The 24,509-nt window shown below is 36.6% G+C and overlaps 1 protein-coding gene and 1 long non-coding RNA gene across 3 annotated transcripts in view; both read left to right on the forward strand.

The window, feature by feature from the left end:
- The window catches only part of Dally (division abnormally delayed protein), a 52,633-nt gene that overhangs the window by 20,347 nt on the left and 7,777 nt on the right, over positions 1 to 24,509 (forward strand). The window contains exons 5-6 of one of the 2 annotated variants that reach the window (XM_070293281.1): positions 12,114 to 12,394; positions 24,197 to 24,338. In XM_070293281.1, the coding sequence (XP_070149382.1) occupies positions 12,114 to 12,394; positions 24,197 to 24,338 (423 nt within the window). Of the gene's footprint in view, positions 1 to 12,113; positions 12,395 to 17,923; positions 18,172 to 24,196; positions 24,339 to 24,509 lie in introns of those variants that run through there. The other variant, XM_070293282.1, reaches the window with a different exon arrangement.
- On the forward strand, positions 18,928 to 23,483 carry LOC138931951 (uncharacterized). Its single transcript, XR_011446706.1, has 3 exons — positions 18,928 to 19,396; positions 19,754 to 20,056; positions 22,694 to 23,483. It is a non-coding gene; the product is annotated as an uncharacterized lncRNA (long non-coding RNA).

Raw genomic sequence — 24,509 nt, forward strand, 5'->3', positions numbered from 1 at the left:
TAAAATCGAGACAAACGTAATATCGATTTTTCCGCGAGCAGAAAATCTCCGATAGCGATCTGAGATCGGGCGTGTGCGCATGAATATGAATCGTTTCGTAAGATTTATTGTTAAGGTGCCATTGTGATCGGAATACGTTCCGAGAAGTCGATGTCTCGCCAGACTGATGTCACGATTTTATTTCCGCGGGCGGTATTAGATTGTATCTCCTTCGATCACATCGGTTCCTCGAAGTGATTTCGCAGTCTCATCGAGTCTAGGAAGTTTATAAGAAGCATTTTATTTTTCCTGTTCGAATACAGAATTTCTGTTTCCCGTGATGCAAATGCTCCTTCTTTGGCGCATCATCGTTGAACTTAGCCAAATCTCACGACGGACGTTCCCACTGAAAATAGTATTGGCAAATATGAAACGAAAGAAAGGGAGATTTCGTAACGCAACGATATATGTTACCAAAGTACGTCATTCTGATACGTCATTCAAGTACGTCTCAACTTTTATTACATGAGAACTTTTTATAAAATGCGATAATTTTTTATTAAAAATAATTTGTTAAAATATATAAAGAAACAAAAAAATACTTTAAAGAAATATATTTATTTCATAAAAAATTATATAACACAAATTTATTTTGATTTATTATTATAAGAGAAAAAAATATAAGCTTTATCTCTCTCTCTCTCTCTCTCTCTCTCTCTTTCTGTTCGAGAATCCTATGATACACGCCGATAAAAATGCTATTGAACTTGTTAGTATGTACTTGCACATAAGAGATGAAGCTATCAAGAGAAGCCATCAAAATTGATAATGGCATAAGGATTTATCTCTAAAAGATCATCGGAACGAGAAGAGTGGTAACGGTGTTTCTAAAAGGGAATTCGAACGAACCTATGGTACCTGAGGGAGCCTTGTGTGCATCTCTTCTCTCTCTCTCTCTTTTGCTTCTTGATCTTTCCGCTTTTCTCTTTCTCTCTTTCTTTCTCTTCTCTTCTCAGTATGTCCATTCCGTGCGTTTCTTCTCTTGCACATTGCGTTTTCCCCTTCTTCTTTCAATCCGTGTCTCTCCCTCTCTTTCTTCCCTACTCGATCGTTGCATCTCGTCGGTTCGGATGAATCGGGGGAGGGAGCGAGACGGAATATGGAATAGCCGAAGAAGGAAGATCACCGGATCGTGAGAGGACGAGAGGAATGCAGAGCGAGGGCTTTGCTGTTGCTATGTGTGTACCGGTCGGCTGAGCGAACGAGCGAGCGAGCGCCAACGCATCGACGACAATTTTTCCCGGACCCATGTCGTGGACCGAAGTCGCGACCACTTCTTCCCCTCTTTCCCTCCCTTTCTTCCTCTACCGCTTCTTTTTCCTACCGTCGTCTTATCTCCGCGTTACGCCGCAGCATCCGTAGCTTATTATGCGCCACGCGTGACTCGCACGCATATTCGTGAAATAAATCCACAATCCATCCAATCCGACCTGTTTTCATGAAACCTTATAGAGAAAAGTGGAATCCTATATCGCGTAACAAAAAAAGAAGAAACCATCGATCGAAAAGATTATTTATTTATTTTTTATTATTAAGAAATCTGAAAGAATCGTTGAAAGAAATATGCGCACACGCAATGCGCATAAAGAAATTAATATTACGATCTATTCGTGAAATGCCCGAACGTATAAATACCAAGCTCTTTTTTAAAACGGGGAAGAAAAGAGAAAAAAAGACGAGGGAGAGAGAAGGACGAGGCGACGAGACGAAATTCGCTAGAAGAAAACGGAAGAAGGGAAGAGTCTCCGGGGGAGGGTCGCTCGTGAGGGAGAGAAAGACGATTGCGATTGAGGCGGCGAGGGTGAGGGGCGCGCACCACCTCACGGCGCGCCCATTGCATTCCACGCATCCTTCGCCGTTTGCGGGCCGCTTTGACTCGGGCCGACCGGCCGAGTGTCCGAAGGATCGAACTCTCTCGAATACTATCGATCGTAGTCATTTTACGGGATCCGAGCTCGCTTATTCGAGCGTCTTATTCGAGGAAGACCCGCCTCGGGAATCGCTCGAATCGGTCGCGCCTAGAAAGAGAGAGAGAGAGAGAGAGAGAGAGAGAGAGAGAGAGAGAGAGAGAGAGAGAGAGAGAGAGAGAGAATATGCTCCTCTCTCTATAACTTATAGTCTTATTATTAATTAAAAGTATAAATACAAAATTAATTCATTTTTTTTTTACGTCTGTTTTTAATCCAATCTTATTGATATTTTTTTATTATTTTTTTTAATTTTAGCGTTTTATCTCGAAATTCAATTCTTATCAATCTCAGATTGGCTGAAAATGTACGAAAATTTTTATTTTTATATTTTATGCTTATATCTAGATTTTGGATAGCTTTTTTCTGAGAGAGAAAGAAAGAAAGAAAGAAAATCTTTCTTCGATAATCTATCGAATGCTAATCGATTCCGTTGGGAATCGCTTAGCGTGAGTTACCCCCTGATTTTTCGTTCAGCCACCGATTCATCCCCGAGCATCCTCAGGTTCGCGAAGGCTGAATATCCCGGCGTTATCGGCGATCTTCGCCGCAGACGACGGCGATTACGATTCTTTCTTTAACCGAACGGCGAACGCGCGCGTCTGACGTCACCGCGACTAAATTGGTTGAACTTTGAGCCGCCAAGCGATCAGCCTATCATCGTCGTCGTCGTCGTCGTCGTCGTCGTCGTCTCTCGTCTGCTTGTCTCGACCAAATGCTCGTGGAATCTAGTCGCGTGTTCGTGTCCGAAGAACTCTTTCGTCGGATAATTATATCAACGAAGTGATATAGATATTCGATAAGTCGTACAATTGGAGAAAGAGAATCGGTATTTAATAACGAACTATTTTTTGCAAATTGCTCCCGAAGAAATCGCGAGATATTTAATCAAGTTATTAATCATTAATAACTTGTACGACAAGAAGATGATTCGACATAATGGTCGCATATCATCTTATCGCACCAGGACGATCGAGTGCATAGATGTCTGATGCGAGTCCACTCGATGTGGACGTCGCCCTCGCATGTTCTGGAAGGCACAAAATAGGTATAGCACTTTATATTCTTCGCGTGTACCCAAGAGAGAGAAAGAGAGAGAGGGAGAGGGAGAGAGAGAGAGAGAGATGTACAGCATGTGTGTGCTTGGTCGAGGATCCTTGGAATCGGTATTGTCTCTCGTAGTAGGTGGAACAGGATGCGTTATTATTCATCAGCAGTTGAGGCGAGATCCCGCGTTCTCTCCACCGAAGGAGTATTATTATCCCACGTCGCTTGTCGTCAATCTAGGAAATCTCAATTTCAATCTATAATCGAGCACGATGTCTCGAGGAACCCTCGATTCCAATTTCTGAGTGACAGTTTCCCTGATCGATACGAAATTTCTCTTTTTCTCGAAGAAAATAGTAAAATCGTAATTGTTTTAGCGAGATAATATTTTTTTCAGCATTAAAGTTGATAAAATGAAATTTTTTTTTTTTTTTGTATTAAGAAAATATTGTTTGCGTACCGTATATAATTAAATTGTGCGAGGATAAATTAAATTAAGTAAATTACTGAATTTGATTTAGAGCCCAACTCTAAAATATTGTTGTTCAATGTTCGATATTAAAAAAAAAAAATAAAAAAATAAAAAATTGTATTGCTTGTTTCTCGATGAATATACCACCAGCACGATTGTCGTCCCGAACATTTTTCATTCGAGCGATAATCTGTTTCCCAGCGAAATAGTTGTTGCATTCTATATATGAATACACGCTATATATCGATTACCCGGTTGCTATCTTTGCGAAAGGTGGCCTCTCTTCTCTTATCCGACGAACGAGATCTCCTCGTGCTCGATTTCACGGGCATGTTCGAGCACTCTTCTCTCATCGTTCCCTCGGTGGCTTGGTTATCGATACAGTTTATCGCTGACATGGATATCGACGGTATCGATACCTTCAATTACCACCCTCGTCGCCGAATGCGCGGTAAAAGATCGATATATCATCGTCGAGAGATGTATTTCCTTTCGATCGAAGCTAGCATGCTCTCCTTTTATCTCATCGTCACGTCGCTGAGTGAAAAATTTCAGATATCAGATATTCGCAGTTACTGAAGCACATAATTTGAAATGATACTTTGATCCTTTTGATTAGGGTTGCACGAGACATCAAGATTAAACTTGAATTGTCTTGTCTTGTCTCGAAATTCGAGACAAGATCGATAAGATTTGTAATTACTTATTGAAATAATAATATATTAATTATCAAGATAATAAGATTAAAATTGTCAAGATTATTGGTTTTTAAATAGAATTAAAATATACAGGGTGTTCACAATTTAAATGGCAAAACTTCAGAAGCATGTAGGGGATCGAAAAAGCTAAGACAGAAAGTCCTTTAGAGGTTCGCTCGTTTTTGCTCCATTTTGGAGAAAATCACAAAGAAGGAAACACAACAAGTTTTCGTTTTTTTACTCATTTATTTACATTTTATTTATGTTATCATCTATTTAATGCAGATATTGTTCAAAATGTTGCCCTCTTGCAGCAACGCGAGCATTACATCTAACACTGACCTCATTAATTGCAGCTAGACATTGTTCTAGTGATATTTGGTGCACTGCATCTATGATTCGGTCTCTTAATTGCTCTCTTGAATTGATTGGCACCGTAAAGGATAACATTAAGTGTTTACATATGTAAGGAACCTTGAAGCAGAAAGTTTATTCGGTGCCAATCAACTCAAGAGAGCAACCGACAATGAGAGATTGAATTTTTGCGATTTTCTCTAAAATGGAGCAAAAACGAGCAAATCTCTAAAGGACTTCTTATCTTAGTTTTTCGGTCCCCTACACGCTCTTGAAGTTTTGCCATTTAAATTGGGGACACCCTGTATATATATTTGTCTATAAATTATGCGTCTGTGTGTGTGTGTGTGTTGTGTGGATGGAGAAAAAAATTACTATATTATACAGACTTAAAAAATTGTATTTAATAAATAAAAACATTTATATTAACAAATTTAAAAACAATCAGAACAGTAAACAAAATAAACAATATATTGTATGTTATACGATTTAGTAGGGGGTGTGTGAATGTCCCCTAATTCGCGAAATTGTTAGCAATAGAAAGCGAAATAAAAAGTGAAATTGCGAAGCGACTCAGCGTTCGGTACGCCCGTCGTCCTTCTGATTGGAGATCAGTCCGGCTTCTCGTCCGAGATCGATAGAATCGGCTCAGAAATCTCATATGGAGGATGCAACAGAGGCAAGCAGCAAGCTTCAAGCAATAGGGTGGCAAGCAGGTAGGCTATGGTGGCCACTAGCGAACTCGTCGAACTCTACTGTGCTTCTAAATGATAAGTAGCCAAGGCAGACGTGTCTATGGTAGGATCTTCCAAACGAGAGTGAGTGTCCAAATTTGGAATGCGGACCTCGAAAAGGTACTTGCTCCTCGCTTGATCAAGGTGCCATCGACGTATGGTTGGGGGCAGCACCGATTAGTGAGTCGCGAAATGTAGATCCACGATTCGATCGCGATTTACCGATGTTTCGCGCGAGTCACCGTAAGATGTATGATTTTATCGGCAAGGAAGCGAAATAATGCACGTGAATTTAAATTCACAAAAATACAATTACAAGCAACAACTCTACCACTATAATTTTTAATAAAGATACTGCTAAATACTAAGAAATCAAATATTAATCATTACAAACTATTTACAATGTGGTGAGCGCCGAACACGATTATTTAACTATACAAAACTTCGCGTCACAGCCATTATATGTATATATGTACCAGGGTTGGGAAAGTTACTTTATAAAAGTAACTCGTTACCGTTACCGTTATTTTTTCTAAAAAGTAACTCGTTACCGTTACTCGTTACTAATTTTAAAAAGTAACTCGTTACCGTTACAGTTACTAAAAAGTAACGAGTCGTTACAATTTCCGTTACTTTTTTACAATACAAACTAATAAATTATTTTGCATAAGAAAAACTTTTAAAAAATTGTAAGCAAGATTTCATTCAAGGTTTATTACAAAATAAATGATTAAATTTTATCGAAATTCTTTATTAATTTTTAATAAAATTTGTTGCTCCATAGTATCATCATTTAAATGCCCTCTTTGTGGTGTTAATACAGAGCCACCGATGCTAAACATTCTTTCTACAGATGCACTGCTTGGTAGAGCTGTATTATATTTAATAAAAAGTTTTTTAAGTTTTGGATAGTCGTTTAACATTTCTATATTACAATTATTTGATTTTAAAAACCGTTGCAATTCTTCTTGTTCAGATTCATTTTGCACCGTTTTTTGCTCAAAAATGAAAAAATCATCGTGATCGTCAGATTTTCCAGCTTTTGAAGAATTTTCAGTTGATCGGATTCCCAATAAATCCTCCAAGTAATTTTCAGCACGTTTTCTTTTTTCTCCGGTTAACCAGTTTAACTTAAATTTTGGATGTAAACATGCTGCTATTATTAATTCTTTTGTTTCAAATATTGTAAAAAATTTAAAATCAAATATAGTAAATTAAGCGACATTGTTTGTTTTATTGAAATTAATACTTTTGAATCAATAGTTTAAAATAAAATAATATTTTTCAATTAAATCCTTATTTAAAATTAAATAACATATGTATTAATCAAATTAATAAGTTACCTTTTATTTAAACCTTGCTGAATAGCTTCAACTAATGAATGGCAATCTATAAGGTCAGATTTATTGAGATTTTCTAATTTTCGTTGCAAGGTACTTAGAACGGTAGTAAATGAGAGCTCTGCTTTTCCGAAAAGATAAAGCTCTCATTGGATATCGCGTGTCGCGTCATCGCACTGGTCTGCAAGAGCCATAAGTTGATCAATCACATTCAAGCATTTTTACAACATAATAAGAATGCTAATTGGTCGATTTGCTTACGGCTTTACGGTTAAGATAAAAATTTTATCACGCACAATAGCAAGAATAATATCTTAAATAAATCAAAAAATTTGAAAAAAGTAACGATAAAAGTAACTGTTAAATTTGTTACTCGTTACCGAAAAATGTAACGAAGTTACTTTTTCCGTTACAAATAACATTTGTAACGCCATTACCGTTACAGTTACCGAAAAAAAGTAACTGTAACGGTAACGGCGTTACAAGTAACGCGTTACTTCCCAACCCTGCATACAATAATATGTATATATATTCGTTATCTTTTGAAATACACGTATGTGTATATAGTGTTTTGAGAAGTAAACGAATGAATTAAATAATAATGATAATTATCTTAAATTATTATATATTATAAAAATTATATATTGTTAAATATTATTTTAAACAATCATTCAGTATTAGACAAAAATTGTTAAGAAAATCGAGACAAGACGAGATTTTTGCTACCAAGATTCACTCAAAACCGAGACAAGATTTAATTTTCCAAAAATTCTTGATACCAATACAATATTTTTACGAATATTGTCTTGTCTTGTGCAACCCTACTTTCGATGCGTGTATTTTAAATTTCTAGCTTCCATTTAGTTCGGGAGGCTACCAGTTATTATTCCTCGCACAGGCGCCTCTCTCGAGATCGCCGCGATATTATTCGATGCGTGCGAGCGAGCGCGACCGGGCGCGTTAAGCGATAACATCCTAATCTTCTAATCCGCCTCGTTTGTCCCACGAGCGAGAAGCGGAACTCATTGTCGCCACTTGTCGTAGAACGGGTCAAGGGTAAAGCCGATCTCGCGTCGGGGGAGTAGAGCTTTGCGTGTAGGTGAATGTGGGAGGGGAACTCGCGCGCGAAACTTCTCTCTCTAAGATTCCGCGCGCGCTTCACCGGCTATTTATTCGCGCTGATAGTGTCATCTCGTCCGGTTACAATTCGGAGGATATCACTCTCTCTCTCTCTCTCTCTCTCGATGCGCGCGTTTCGAGTCGATGTAATCCTTGTTTCTCGGTTACGTCATATCTCGCTCGATGGAATTACAGCTTTCGTATGGGAGGGTTCTGTTTCACAGTTACAGATTTTCAGAGATCCCTTTCGTAAAGTCGGATGGAACATGTGTTTCAGAATATCTGCTATCGGAATTTGCTGTTGGAATCGAATAAACTTGAAAGATTGAAGAAACAGCACGAGAAGAATATCATATTATTAATGCGTAGAAAAGACAATTAGATTAATAAAGAATATATTTCGAAATGGCTTGGCTATGCTTTCGAATTAATTTTAAATTGTCATTCACAGAATAAAATTTTTTACGCGAACAATATAAAGATAAAAGTATTGGACGCTAGTTCTGATTGAAAGAAAATATCTCTCGAACATGGAACTTTTACATAGTTATTGTTTTAAGAGAATCGTGTAGATATTTCTTTTATATACCAATATAATAATGAGTTTGTCTTATATACTTCTCGTAATTTGCTTTTCTGTAATCTAAATCTCAATTAGATATTGGATCATTGTAATAGATATATACAGAGTGTCCCATTTTAAAAGTTCCACCCTCATAACTTTTCAGGATCAACGTTTGAAGGAAAACGACACGGATAAAAGTTGTAGGAAACAAAATCTAATAGTGACCTTGGATTTGACATTGAAGGTCATTTTCAAGGTCATTTGAAGGTCAACTTCCGTTTTTCAAATGGAATCCTCTATTTTTTCATTACATATTCTTGTAGCTTATCTCGAGAGCTTTCCAAAACACTATAATAAAGTATTTTTTTATCAAGTACTTTTTAAGTTATTTTATATTTTAATCTGACATATTTTGATATAAAAAATTTAATATCTCGTAAAATATTTAGTTTTCGATAATCTTACCGTAATACTTCTATGTACAGAATAATGAGACAAATCAATTAGTATACAAAATAATTGTTTTTAAGAAAATTATTTACAATGTATTTTTTTAAACAATTATTTGTTTTTTTCGTACTAATTGATTTGTTTTCATTATTCTGTATATAAAAGTATTACGGTAAGATAATCGAAAACTGAATATTTTACGAAATATTTAATTTTTTATATCAAAATATGTCAGATTAAAATATAAAATAACTCAAAAAATAATGAAAAAATACTTTATTATAGTGTTTTGGAAAGCTCTCGAGATAAGCTACAAGAGTATGTAATGAAAAATATGGGGTTCCATTTAAAAAACGGAAGTTGATCTTCAAATGACCTTGAAAATGACCTTTAATGTCAAATCCAAGGTCACTATTAGATAGCCCCCTTTGTTCCCTACAACTTTTATCCGAGTCATTTTCCTTCAAACGTTGATCCTGAAAAGTTATGAGGGTGGAACTTTTAAAATAGGACACCCTGTATATATATATTCACATTTTTATATTTGCTTATATAATCGGCGCACAGTTTATTTAATAACATTTTACTAGGAAGAACGTAATATCTCCTTATCTTTTCCTTCCTCGCTAACGAGAGTTAAAAAATAAGAGAGGAGCCATTAAACCATTAAGTTAGCCATTTAAATCATTTATAGCGCTGATATGCTTTAAATGCACAAGCATTATCTACACAGTGCACTTTAGAATTCCCAACTGTTGCTTCATTTTTTTACAAAATTAATACGTCATTGAAAAATCTTCGTTATTTATAAGAAGTCATTATGAAAAGGCTTTACCTTTTATAAGATCGATTAATACAATAAACGCAACACAATTCAAACGCAAACTGTATTATTATATTTGATGACTTGTTTGTGGGATACAATATACGAGATTACAATTTTAAAAAATCATAACGAGACTGTATCGTACTTGATTAAAGTCCTCTCGGTAGATATGCAGTTCATTTTAAACTCGCTTCAGTATTTCGTCTGCTTCATTCGAGTAGTTTCGTAGGGAGAAGATCGAGGAAAAGGGGTAAGGAAGAGTCGCGCTTCCCTCTCCTTCTTTCTCGAGAGAAAGGGAGACAGGGAGAGAAAGAAAAATAAAAGGAGATATCGAGAAGACGAGACAAGAGGGCGAGCGACGTTTGAACGCCCACGCGTGCCGTCTTAATTACGCTCGGCCGGCCGGTTTTACGATTATATGCCGCCTCGAAGAGTCCAACCGCCGTACCATCGTCGGTTCTCGGCTCCTTTTATGGGCCGCGTTAAAAAGTAATTAGGACAGAAAGGCGGCGCGGAAACCGCGATGTCAACGATAACTTTAATGATTATTGTATAAACGCGCGGGGCGCGCGTCGTCATGGCTGATAGAATGATAAAAGCAGTTTGGATTCGCGCGATTCGATAAAGACGAGAAGATGTCTATCACGAATTTGGCAAAAATCACAAAACTAATCCTCAAGTAATTTTTGCAATAGTGAAAAATTTCTAATATGAATTTGACGAAATATCCTATTTAAAGCGTCATTATGTCTTTGCCAGAGGAATTGAAAGATCAGAAACGATACTAAGGCCGATGAGTTAAATTACGTACGTTACGTAAAATGAAATATTTCGTAAAATATTCAGTTTTCGATAATCTTATCGTAATACTTTTATGTACAGAATAATGAGACAAATCAATTAGCGCAAAAAAAAAATAAAAATGTTTAAAAAAATACATTATAAATAATTTTCTTAAAAACAATTATTTTTTTATACTAATTGATTTGTCTCATTATTCTGTACATAAAAGTATTACGGTAAGATTATCGAAAACTAAATATTTTACGAGATATTTAATTTTTTATATCAAAATATGTCGGATTAAAATATAAAATAACTCAAAATGTACTTAATGAAAAAATACTTTATTACAGTGTTTTGGAAAGCTCTCGAGGTTAGCTACAAGGATATGTAATGAAAAATAGAGAGTTCCATTTAAAAAATTCAAAGTGATTTTTATATGACCTTGACGGTGCTATTCAAGGTCACATTAATATTATTATATAATGCGCCACTTAGAGCTCTACAACTTTTGCATGAAACATTTTTCACGAAAATGCGTTGCTTCCTCAAAAAAACTGCTGATATGGGCGCTCTATTACATCCTGTGTATATATATATATATATATATATACATATACACATGTACATAGGTGAGGTTGGTTTGCGGAGAAGAAGACGAGAAAAGTTGCGCTTTTGGCAAGCCACGTTTCGGGCTCTGGACAGTTCAGACAGACATTACATTATGAAAAGACTCTCGTTATACTATTTTTCCGGCAAGTTCTTGCGAAATCCTAAAACGATGCTGTCTAGAAATATCATCATCAGCTGTCGTGAAATTTCTTACGTCTTTCTCTACGCTTCGGAAAAAAATGTCCGAGAAAAAGACCGGTGGTTTTCGAGAACGGACGACACTCTCTTCGAGATGCGATCATACGTGAGCGTACGCGTGTGCGCGTATATGTCTTGATTAACGCGTGAACGCGCCGAAACGTGCCGTGACGCGGTCGAGTGTAAAAACTGTCAGGGCACGACGTCGCCTATTAAATCGTCGAGAAATTGACGTCGTTCGAAATGGGAACGAGTTGTTTCGCAGGCGACACTTTCCAACGTCGCGCCGTGGCCGGGACCTCTTATGCGAGCCGATCGTCTTTATGCGTACACGCACAGCCAGGTGCAGCGACATTGACGTAACAGAGTCAGACACCTAGCGAGCTGTCCGGTTCCTCATCCATGAATTTTTCATGCATTTATCATTTAATATTGTAATAGACAATTAATTTACTTGCTACATCGATTCCTAATCTATTACGGATATTATTTTGAATAAAGTTTAAATTACAAAACACTGTCAATTAACGAATATCGCGATAAGAAGATTTTCTATTTATTTTCTAACTTTTAATAGAAAAGATCAATTTTTGCCCCCCCCCCCCTCCTCCCGCTCCCCCCCCCCGAAAATAAAGATTTTTACCGAGATGGGTTTTATTTAAAAAATACGTAATTTTGCCAACCCCGTTAATATTAAATTTCTTTTATATATATATATTTATTTATTTATTTATACAAAAAAATCATGTTTAGAATATTAAAAAATTTCTCGCTTGTTAAATAAATTTTGAGACCGCTAATATCTCGATATATTTGATATCTTCACATAATTACTCTCGTAATATTTTAACGCAATGCAGATACGTGCGTGACGATTTTTTTGAATCGGTATCAATGTCTGCGTTTCAGGTGAGAAAGATGTGCGGTCGTACGGAACTGCTGCCTGCGGACGAGGAGAATCCAGCGTTTGCGAATGCAGCTGCGAAATCGTCCATGTCACCCGGCGAGGTGCGCGCAGCTGCGTCGTCATCGTTTCGCGCGCACGATGACCTGCTGAAGGGCTCGCACAAGCAAATAGGTTACTTTATGGCGAGCTTCGAGACGTCCCGCATGTTCTACATGATGCTAGCGGACACGATCTGCGACGAATATCCCCGTAAACATTGCTGGAACGGCGAACGCATCGGAGAGTGAGTACACACATCTTTTTCATATAATTTCTTACTCGATTTTTATTCTTCACAAAAGGATCAGAGAGATTAATAAGTCAAGTTTAAGCTCCGCGTAGGATTTTGCGCAAATTTGCAAAAGCGTTAATTGATATCGAGATATCAAAATTAATGAGACTTAACTTTGGATCAATTAGTATAAAAAATAATTGTTTTTAAGAAAATTATTTACAATGTATTTTTTTTAAACAATTATTTGTTTGTTGTTTTTTTTTTGCACTAATTGATTTGTCTCATTATTCTGTACATAAAAGTATTACGGTAAGATTATCGAAAACTAAATATTTTACAAGATATTTAATTTTTTATATCAAAATATGTCAGATTAAAATATAAAATAACTCAAAAAGTACTTAATGAAAAAGTACTTTATTATAGTGTTTTGGAAAGCTCTCGACATAAGCTATAAGAATATGCAATAAAAATTAGGGGGTTCCATTTAAGAAATTAAAGGTGTCCTTGACTTGACCTTAACGATGCCATCCAAGGTCAAACCAATGACACCATCTTATGTTCCCCTCAAAACCATACAGTTTTTGTTCAAAATGTTTTTCTCTAAAATGCTTAGTTTTTGAAAGAAAAGGGGTGTACGGGTTAGGTTAGGTTAGGATGGTCTAGGACACCCTGTATATAAATTTGTTCCCCAAGCACGTTATCGTATCAAATACGGGAGAGCTATCTTTTGTAATAAAAGATTGATTCGTCAATTTAATGCGTCTCTCTTCAATCTTTCAAACCGCTTGACAAACGATAAAACTTGATATAAAAGTATTTTTATAAATGTACAATTTGAGATATCTTCTTTCTTACGAGTGCTATTTAGTAATGTTATTATTGAAAAAAGAAATTTAAGAGAATTAAGTAAATTGAAAAATTTAACAGACTACAATGATTTAACACACGATGATTATTTTACAAAATAAAGATAATTAAAAAATTAAATTAAATATATAATTAAATATATGATTAATCATACGATTAAGTATATAATTAAATATACTTTTCCGAATAAGGACAAGAATGTTGCATTACAAACAGGGTCGGATTTTTTTTTTTTTTTTTTAACTTAAGTTAAGTTTTAAAGTTAATGGTTCAAAAATTAACTAAGTTTACGTTAAAAATTGTTTAAACAAAAATTAACTGTTAATTTTATTTTAACTGTTAATTAAATTTGTTGTACGATAAATGAAATACATATTACAATCAACTATTTTCACGTGACTTTAATATTAATGAATTATTTTAACTCGTATAAATAAGTTAACGTTAATGCATTTAAAAATAATTAATTTAAGTTAAGGTTAGCAGGTTTAAAACTAACTAAGATAAAAATTATTAACTTTTCAACTTTTTAACTTAACTTTTAACTGTTTAAGTAATTACTACCCAACCCTGGTTACAAAAGAGAGCTATTGCAGCAAAAGAAAAATAATATAATACCGAGAGAGAGAGAGAGAGAGAGAGAGAAGCTGCCGAATAAACGATGGAAAATAAATGGGCGCGCGATTCGTTAATCGAAACCGCTGTCGCTCAAAATTCAAACCGCCGCGGAATGCGTGGGAACGATCGTGACGCAAAAGCGGGAACGACGAGGAGCAACTCGAAGGGAATGGAATGCGAAGGTAGTCCCCTCGCACCCTTATTAATCAACGGCCGGGTGGGCCCCGTCTTAAAGTGCCCTTCACACCGGGCTTTTCTTTTCCCTTTGCCCTCCGGATCTCGCGACAGCCTGCTTAGGAATCTGATCGACCGATCGATTCTCGCGTCGAATTATCCGAATCGTGCCGATTTAATCAATTGTCGAATCAAGACGGATCCGTCATTTAATTAATTCCGTATCGACGAATAGAGACAGAGGAGTCAGCTGATAGTGGCGATTCAAGAAGAGAGACATTTCCGCCCTTTATCAACCATTGTCCGAAGACGATATTCGAGATCCTGCTACTCGACCGTGAAATGAGAATGGCAATGAGAACGGCATTGAAACGGGATTCGCTCCAGTGATAATATATAACTGATCGCCCGCAAGATAATTCTGAAGATAATCGAACGTCGTATATTAGCTGAACGTTTAAATGAAATTTCCTAAATGTTATCTTTGCCGAAGAATAATTCGTCAATTTAGTGTGTTTCTCTTCAATGATTCAAACCTCTTGAAAAGTTATAACTTGATGTAAGAGTATTTCTAAATGTAAAATTTGAGATATCCTCACTTACGGATGTTAATTAGTAAAACGAATCATTTAAAAAAAAATCAGGGTTGGGTAAGTTAATTTCTTCTTCTTCTTCTTCTTTTTTTTTTGTAACTAAGTCAAGTTTAATGTTAATGGCACGAAAATTAATTAAGTTTACGTCAAATGTCACTTAAGCAAAATGTTAACTCGCGAGTTAAAGTTAAGTTCTTTATCCAACAACGAATCGACACATCCGACAAACTTATTGTACGACAAATGAAATATTCGCATTACGAATAAACCATTTTCCATCATCAAGCACGACTTTAATATCGATGAATTGTTTAAATCTGTATAAAGAAAATTAATAAGTTAACGTTAATACATTCAAAAATAACTAGTTTTAAGGTAAAAGTTAACATGCTTAAAATTAACTAAGTCAAATTAAAAGTTATTAATTTTTCGCTGCAGCGACGGTTATCGCGAAAAAGGGATAGAGCCACCGATGACGTATTCTCGGCAGACGCGGCTGTTTAATGTCTCGAAATCCCGGTTTACTCAAGCTGACGCGAAGTTTTTCGCGCGATCACCATGCTCGGTATGTATAGACGCACACAAGCATAGATACACGCGCGTGCGCGCCGTTCGCGTGCCACGGCTTCCACCGGAAGAACTCTCTCTCTCTCTCTCTCTCTCTCTCTCTCTCTCTCTCTCTCTCGCAGACAGTTCGGTGTGTAGTATCTCACGATGGAAATCTAAATGAGATTCGATCCGTCGAGGAAGCCGTCGCGATTCCGCGCGATTTCGATCCGGAGCGGAAAGTGAAACCGGCTGGTTCACCCTTGATCGAGCGCGCTCGCCAATCTGGGTAATTCGATTCCACGAGGGGTTGATTGAAAAAGTCTCTCGTAATATTTAGGAACTGCCCGGAATTAATACACGTTACGTAATGACGAATTTAATTAACCCTTGGGCATTACATGGGTATGAATTAAATTAATTGAGATGTAATAATAAATTTTAATTGAGCTCCGTCTAACGATTTGACGATTATCACGGATATATGTTACAACGGTGTTTTAAATAAACACGCTATTTGAGATGACCATTGAAAAAGTATGCGCCGGAATTCATATTTCATGGGTGTCATAAAAAAATTTATACAATTTAAATCTTTGTTAAACGGAATACAAAGTGTGATTTCTTCATAGATTATCTTTGTGGCACGATATATATATGTATAATATACAGGGTGTCCCCGATTTAAATGGCAAAACTTCAGGAGCGTGTAGGGGATCGAAAAGCTAAGACAGAAAGTCCTTTAGAGGTTTGCTCGTTTTTCCTCCATTTTGGAGAAAATCACAAAGAAAGAAACAAAACAAGTTTTCGTTTTTTTTACTTATTTATTTATGTTATCATCTATTTAATGCAGATATTGTTCGAAATGTTGCCCTCCAGCAGCAATACAAGCATTATATCTAGCACTGACCTCATTAATTGCAGCTAGACATTGTTCTAGTGTTATTTGGTGCACTGCATCTATGATTCGGTCTCTTAATTGCTCTCTTGAATTGATTGGCACCGTAAAGGATAACATCAAGTGTTTACATACGTAAGGAACCTTGAAGCAGAAAGTTTATTCGGTGCCAATCAATTCAAGAGAGCAACCGACAATGAGAGATTGAATTTTTGCGATTTTCTCTAAAATGGAGCAAAAACGAGCAAACCTCTAACTCTAAAGGACTTCTTGTCTTAGTTTTTCGGTCCCCTACACGCTCTTGAAGTTTTGCCATTTAAATTGGGGACACCCTGTATAACGGCATTTTCATCTAGAAAATTTTAACAGGAAAATAGAGCGGTAAGAAAGTTTTAAAAAAATAAATTAGAGTGAGAAAGTTAAAAAAAAAATGAATTAAAGGGGTGAGAAAGCTTAAAAAATAAATGAGAGGGATGAAAAAATTCCCCCAAAAAAATAAATAAATAAAACTTGGTCATTTTCTTCAAACGAGACATCTTTGCGAAGATGATTTCGTTGGAGAAACGATACGAAAAGGGAGAGAGCCGTGGAATCGCGAGAGAGATCGATGCTAACAAGGAAGAGAATGATGAGAAGGTGAAGCCGGGGGAGGGTGAGGACGGGGAGAGGAAACGGCGGCGTAGCCTGTAGGACGCCAAGCCGCCAAAGAGTCTGGCAACGAGAGCAAACGGGCGCCGTTGCGTCGCCGGGTACCTGAAGGCACGCGTGTGAGTGCGGATACTGTACGGATAACGTATACATTTATACATTTAAATGCATATAGGTATGTATGTGTGTATATGTATGTGCATGTGTTCACGCGCGCGCGCGACTCGCGATGCGTCGACCGAACGACGCAGCGGCCAGCCAAACATCTCAGCCACGAGGTCACGATGTCGCAAGATCATTCGCCCTGCTATTTCTCGCTGCTTTGCTGCCGCTTGAGTACTCCGCCGTGCCGATTTGTTCGCTCGAATACAGAGTCACATTTCGCGAGATTAGACCTCGTTAGTCTTGATTTTGCGCGAGACAATTAAGGGGTAGGCGTTGGACCGCGTGCACGTGGGACGATTGAGGGACTTTTGAAACGGCTTTGGCCCGAAGTATTTTTAAAGTATACAATGATGACAATCAGGGTTGAGTACTAAACAGTTAAAAAAATTAAGTTAAAAAGTTGAAAAGTTAATAACTTTTAGCTTAACTTATTGTTAGTTAATTTTAAATGTGTTAATTTTTAATTTAAATTGGCTATTTTTAAATGCATTAACGTTAACTTATTATTAACTACTTATTAACTTTTTTTATAGAAGTTAAAATAATTCATCAATATTAAAGTCGTATGAAAATGGTTGATGCTTCCTGCAAAAAATCTGAGTAAAAAAAATTTTGCCGACCGTTTTAGTAGTCTTTAGTGAATCTTAAACTATGAGGAAATAAGGCCAGTTGCTGAAAATAAATTTTTAGTTACCAAAAATAACAAGATTTTTTTGAAGAAGTCAAAGTACCCGGTTTTGCCCTACCGGTAGAGTCAAACCGGGTATTTATTTGAAAATATGCAAAACACCGTAATTACAAAATCTAGATTTACTTTAATCAAAATACAATATATAGACGTAATCTATCGACAAAAATCACAAATAAAGATATCCTCAAAACTTCCTTATATAACTTTTTAACTTTAGGGGTCTCAAACATTTTTTTTTTGTGGTTTCTTTTTCCGAGTGTTAGTTTTCGTTTTCAATTGTTTTTTGTAGGGAAACAAAGTCAGGATAATAGTTTTTTCTCTTTTCATTACATGAGATGTGTAAGTACCCGGTTTTGCCCCAACACAAGGAAAGTAACAATTACGGCAGTTGTATATTCCGGCGTACAAAGTGCTGATCAAAACTAATATGATATCTCTAATATGTACAGAATGCAATGCTGTATTTACCGAAATAGATACTCTATATAAAAAAAGTGCACGACGACTTGATTCTTGCCTCGATATCGATCTTTTTTTAGGTTAAAAACTTTGAACCTCTATCAAAAAATAAATATCGTGTGCACAGAGGCACGATTTGTTTTAAAATAATGATGGTGCCAATCTACAACTAATAACACAAGTTAGCATTAAGAATAGCAACATTTATTACAAAAAAAAAAAAAAAAAAAAAAAAAACAGGGGTACCCGGTTTGACCCAACTTTTCCCTACATATAGAATATTCCTAAACATGTACAAAAAATTTATATGCCCTATATACATACGCGTGCGCGTGTTACACACGACAAGACACAACACCTTTAAGCTTATCGCGCAATGCTAGGCGATAGCGTTAGCGATAGGCGATATCCAATGAGAGCGCTGCTTTTCGAAAAGCAGCGCTCTCATTGGATATCGCTTATCGCTATCGCCTAGCATTGTGCATTAGGCTTTATTCCTCCATCGCCTTTACTTTTAAAAATTTCGGTTTAACCCAAGATATCGCAAAGCCAATTCTTCATGAATATCACGAATAATAATTCTTCGTTTCGAATGGAGCCACAGTAATTGCCGATAATTCGATATGTCATCGTTAAAATATCTGCGGCGAACGGACACGCGTTACGCGTCCGTCCGTGAAATAAACGCAGGAACGTTCAATCCAATTAATTCCGTTATGGAAGCGCGTCCCCGCGCTTCACGCACTCCGTGTCGATTCGATCGACGTGATGAACCGCGGAACCTGATATCTGAATCGCGAGCTGTGAAACCGTATATCGTCTGTGCCCGATACGGCCGGAAAGAGCCACCTCCTCCCGCCTCGTCTCGTCTCGTCTCGTCTCGTCTCGTCTCCCCACGCGTCGCACGAGAGCCGGCCACCGGCGCGATCACGTATTCGCTTCGGAAAGCGAGTTCCCCGACGATGACTGGATCATCGACGAGACGAATACATATACGCGCAGTATAATCTAACATCGCGAATTCCCCTCGCGACACCTTCACCGCGATGGACGACGGGATGACGATGCGCCGAGCGCTCACGCGCATATTCATCGATCTCTGTTTCTCGTCCTGTGCCGCGAGGAAAGATCGTTGACAAACAGACGACTGCTTCGGAACGATGGGATTTAATTGGACCGTGTGTTATGCGAATTACGATAAGTAAAAGTCAAGTAATATTAGCGAAAGATTTTATAATTAAATCGAGATGAGTACGCTATTTATTAATCTTCTTATTTAATTCTTTTTATTTTGTAGAATAGTTGGAGATTGGTCATCCGTTAGTTATTAATGAAGTTTTATCCTCCTGGTGAGATTACGTAAAAAGTTTTATATTATTCCTTTTTTCACACAAAACCAAGAATTTTCATTCATGCCTCGTCTTCACTTTTCCATTCACCGTTCCAATTGTGAATTATAAAATATTACAGTTCTGTGCGTGTTAATTAAGTGGAGAAAAATTATTTATTTTCAATATATAAATGTGAAAAAAAGATAAAAATTTAATATAACATTTTTAAGATAACGCGATATTCTCGTAATAATTTATTTTTATTGGATGAAGTCATTCTTTTCTGTTTTTTTTTTAATAAGATTTTATAAAAGAAATGCGCACACACAGTGCGTCATCGACGTGTATCGCGATATGATCGTACTTCTAATTTAGTTGCAGCTTCACCGACACGCTCGGTTGACGTCGGACACCATGAGCGATATATTAGCATATGTTTATCCGATACATCGTTCGAATTGGAACGAATTGCGCGGACGATATGTGTTATAAATAATGCATTCGCAATGTGATGCCAACGGATGATGGTATATATGCGCCAAGACTTCGAGAGATAACATCCACTGGAATATCAATGTTCTAGTGCAGCAAGGCGCACGAATAGCAGAATCATTCATAGAGAGCCCTGCTCGCTCCATTTGTCGCAGGAACGTCGATAAAAATGCTCCTCTTTCAGAAGTAAGTCGAAGATCCGGCTTTGACGATAAACTTATAAATGGATTTGCAATGGATCTTGAATAAAAAACAAAGATTTTTAATTTCAAGTTACAATTAAGTTATATAAAAGTTCATCATTAAAATGTCTACTCCCTACATAAACATGGAGAATCTGGAATTTTCGGATTTTTTTTTTATACCTGGAAAAATCAGGAAATTTTCATGGAATTTTGTTAAGACGCAGGAATTTTTTTTTTTTTTTTTTAAATTCTCTTTGATAATCTCGCTCCTATGCTGTAAGCAGTAGACAATCCGTCAATAAGCTACGTTGTGAATTATGCGTTTAAAATATATTATAAATATATATCTATCTCTCTGTTTATACATTCATTGGCCGTGTTCCGATATTCGCTGCCAGTACTGAAAATCTATAGTTTACAGTGTCACATATATACTATAGATTTTCAGTACTGGCAGCGAATATCGGAACACGGCCAATGTCTTAACAAAATATTAATTTTGCAATACATATTTTTTATCTTAATTTTTAGTGATAAAAAATAAAAATTTTATGCAAGTTAAAAAATTTTATTATATTTTAACGAAAGCTATTCAGTTTTATTTTCAGTACATTTGCAAATCTAGCACTTGAAACTTAAGTGATTTTGTGTTTTCCCTTCGTATGAATGAAAAGCATCAAGAAACGCGTACGATAAAAAAACTTATTTTAAGAAACTGCATCAAAAAATGTTTAAAATATTCTCTTTATCTGGAATTTTGAACAAAAATATCTGGAAGATCAGGCAATTTTCAGAGAATTTTCTTACAGGATTTGAGTAGACACCCTGATCATAATTGAAAAGGGATAAATCATTATTATCTTTTTATTTTATAACGCAATGTTACAATTTTTTTTTTTTTTTTTTTTTACATTTATTCATTTATACAAATAATAATCTTTGTTTTTTGTTCTCGCTCGCGACACACATTCGGCTTTCGTTTTTGCCAAATTGTAATTTTGTCGACGCGAACGATCGGACATATCTCCTAACAATCGTGAGAACGCGCTGTATCCGGCCATTAAGAAGACTAGCCGCGATTAATTTAGTTGCTTTAGTTTAGCGCTTCATTGTGATCAACGAACCGTCGCGATAATCGAGCGAACTTCTTGTTGTTCATTCGCTCAATTACGAAAACGCTCCTTCTTACATGAAATAAGCTTAATTAAGGCGATTCTAAAACGAAGCTATTCTTCATTACGGCATTCTTATCTTTATTAGATTGGTCTTCTATAATATTACTATTTCGTTTGCTTTGTCGGATCCTTGACAATATATTTAATATATTTATATAGCTTTAATTACAATATACCTCGCCGACGATGAATTATTCCAAGTTCCACTTAATTTAGTGGATCCCACGAAAAAAAATTTGATGACCATCCCTTTTCGTAAAAGTATAAAATATTAATAATGTATCAATTTTTGCTTTCTGAATAATGATTATTGAATGCAAAACATTAAAATAAACACGATTGTTATTCTTAGCAATATTTAAAGATCTGTTGTAAAATATAAACATTAAAAATGATCTGTTATATCTGCTAAAATAAAAGCAAGATATTTAGGATTGTACGGTCGTACTTCGATCGAGCATCACAAATACCGATGTCCCATATCGCGTACGATGATGATGTGGCTTCTTCCGTGCATGGCTTTGGAATTCGCGGAATAATAGTGGCATCTCTAACGGCGCTCTTTTCCGGCATTGAAATATTAATCTGCCCCAAAGCACGTTCCATTTCTCGGCCGCGTTGCAAATCGATGCGCGCATATACGCTTTTAGCTGAACCACCTATATAAAGAGGTATATAAAGAGTGTTCCCACTCTCCATTCACAGATTCTTTGACCAATTTGCAGCGAGCATTTCTCCGCGAGAGAAGAGAATCGAGAGCTCTAAAAGAGCTTCCAAGTTATGAGCGTATTGAAAATCAAAGCTTTTGTGAATTGAGCTTTAAGCCTTTATGTCCTTTATTCATTCTCTCCGGATCTCTTATTTCTCTCTCGACCAAACTCTGCTTGAATGCAAGATTAATTTAAGCTTTAATTACAAAAGCGTCGAATAGGTCAAGGGACAAGATTATTTTCTAGAACGGAATTCACTTAATAGGTGTAAAGTATTATAATATATCCATGAACGAAGAATTATCTAGTTTATTTCCGTTTTTTTCCCTTCTTGTTTACTTTTTCGGTTGCGACGCCAATTATCAAATATCTTGTACGCGCATCGAGGTGGAAATGCAGTTTTCGCCTGGATAGTTTTCGCATTCGATCGCCGAGAACCAGTTTTTGTCGGTCCGTTTTATCCGGTTCCTCGTCTCTGCGCCATCGAGATCGGAGATCGAATTGTACTCGTTAGGGATGATGAGGTACTCAAGCGGAGAGAGGAGAAAGGAGTGACAGATAGGGTGCGAGAGAGAATACGAGATATATTGTATGTTACATCTCATCTCTTTCTTAATAAATAATAATTTTATAATTATCATTTATTTTGCATTTTAAAAACTGCAAACGCTAGGAATTGATCCAGGAGTTTACATATATATATAAGGAAACTTGCATAAGACTGTAAAAGAAAATATATGGGAATCGCTGCAGGGTGTGATTTAGCAGAAAAGGAGCAGAGGGAGGAAAATCGCTGGAATATGATGGTGCAGGAAAACTGAAGAACGCGACATGTGCACAGTCGCGAGGGATGAAAGAGGGGTGAAAGGACGATCCCCCTCGAAGAAGCTCGTTCCATGAATGTCTCGTATTCAGGAGCACCGAGAGGACTCCGGGAATCTCCGACTTTGACGATATTTCACAATTTAGGTTATCTACCATAGTTACTTCTGTGAATACTTCGGACACGCCTGTTTGGCGCTTCATGTAATATTTTTCACGTCGGATAATGGAAATAATAGCGAAATAAAATTGATGAGAAGCGAAGTAATGGAGATCTTTAGAGGTATATACAGGGTGTCCCGTGAAGACTATAACAACGCTTAAGGGTAAATTCTTGAAATTATTTTAAGATGATTCTTCCTCGGCAAAAATGTCGAGAGATGTCATCATTTTTTGTAAGTTTCCAATTTTTTCCATCATATGTCTTTGTAAATAAGCCTTAAATTAAAATTCTCTCTCCCTCTCTCTCTCTATTAAAGTAAACTCTATTTGAAATTAATTAAAGATAATAGTTTTATATAACTCTCTATAAAGTTTAATTTGCAAAGCCCTTCTTTTTAAATCGCTTATAACACGGAAATCGGACATCGATGCCTCGATATTTCTGCTGAGGAAAAATCATCTTAAAAATGATCTCAAGAATTTACCCTTAAGCATTGTTACGGTCTTTGAATTCTGTATAAACGGAAAAGAAAAAAGTTGTAAATCTATGTAAGGCAATAATAAGGCAATGTATATATATATTAAAATAATAATAATAACGTTGCTTAAAAACATACAGACGAATTAATTATTATCGCATCATTTCCCATATGTTATCTCGTAACGCACATTTCACGATAATTATCTACCGTTATAACAAATATAATATAATGATAAATAGCCGCGTTCTCTCTCTCTCTCTCTCTCTCTCTCTCTCTTTGCGTAATCGACAAAGAAGTATTATTGGCCTCTGGACTATTCGCGGACATACATATGTTCCCGGTTCATTGATTCATGGGCGCTTAATCGCGTGGTGATCGAAAACGGAAGACGTCATTCCGCGAAGTGCGAGCGATTTGTCTCTTTTGTCGGTCAGCACCCTGCAAGAGATAGAAGCGCGAAAGATAACCGCGCTCATGTATGAATGCGACGTGTATTGTTCATATCGCCATTTCTGCGAACGCGTCGATGAAAACAGTACACTGGATTAGACATGCGTTAAGATTACTCGCGAGGACTATAATTTTTAGTTCTATATTTGATGACAAGTTTGTCGGTCTCTTGGAGGAGACACTGGAGCGCAACTACGTTATCAAGCGCGTTAATTTAATTATTCATGAGAATATTTCACCTGATTGTGATTCTAATAATATACATTTATCTGTTTACAATACAATTTTGCGGAATAAATTTGATTTTATAACGAACGCGCAATTTTCTGTATGATTTCAGGTATACGAAAACCGTGGTGGATTCCAGTCCGAATGTTCAGAGGTATAATCCTGAAATCACGTTAGCGACGTCGACGCCGGTTACCTACGCCGGCAACACGAACATAAGCGCCCTCATTGACCAATTGAGGCACATTAATCAGGTGAGTGCATCAAGTCGTAATTTACCGTTCGGTCTTGAGCGGATTCGTCTCCCTCGAATTAAGTGATGCCGCAATTTTCATTCGCTCGTCGATTCAAACATACCGTGCGACAAACGCGACGGACGGTCGATTGTCATCGAAAAGGAATCCGCAATGTTCTCGAAGGAGAGG

This window comes from Polyergus mexicanus, unplaced genomic scaffold, assembly GCF_030449975.1.
Source record: "Polyergus mexicanus isolate NDT 795.1 unplaced genomic scaffold, iyPolMexi1.0 SCAF_3, whole genome shotgun sequence".
Lineage (NCBI taxonomy): Eukaryota > Metazoa > Arthropoda > Insecta > Hymenoptera > Formicidae > Polyergus > Polyergus mexicanus.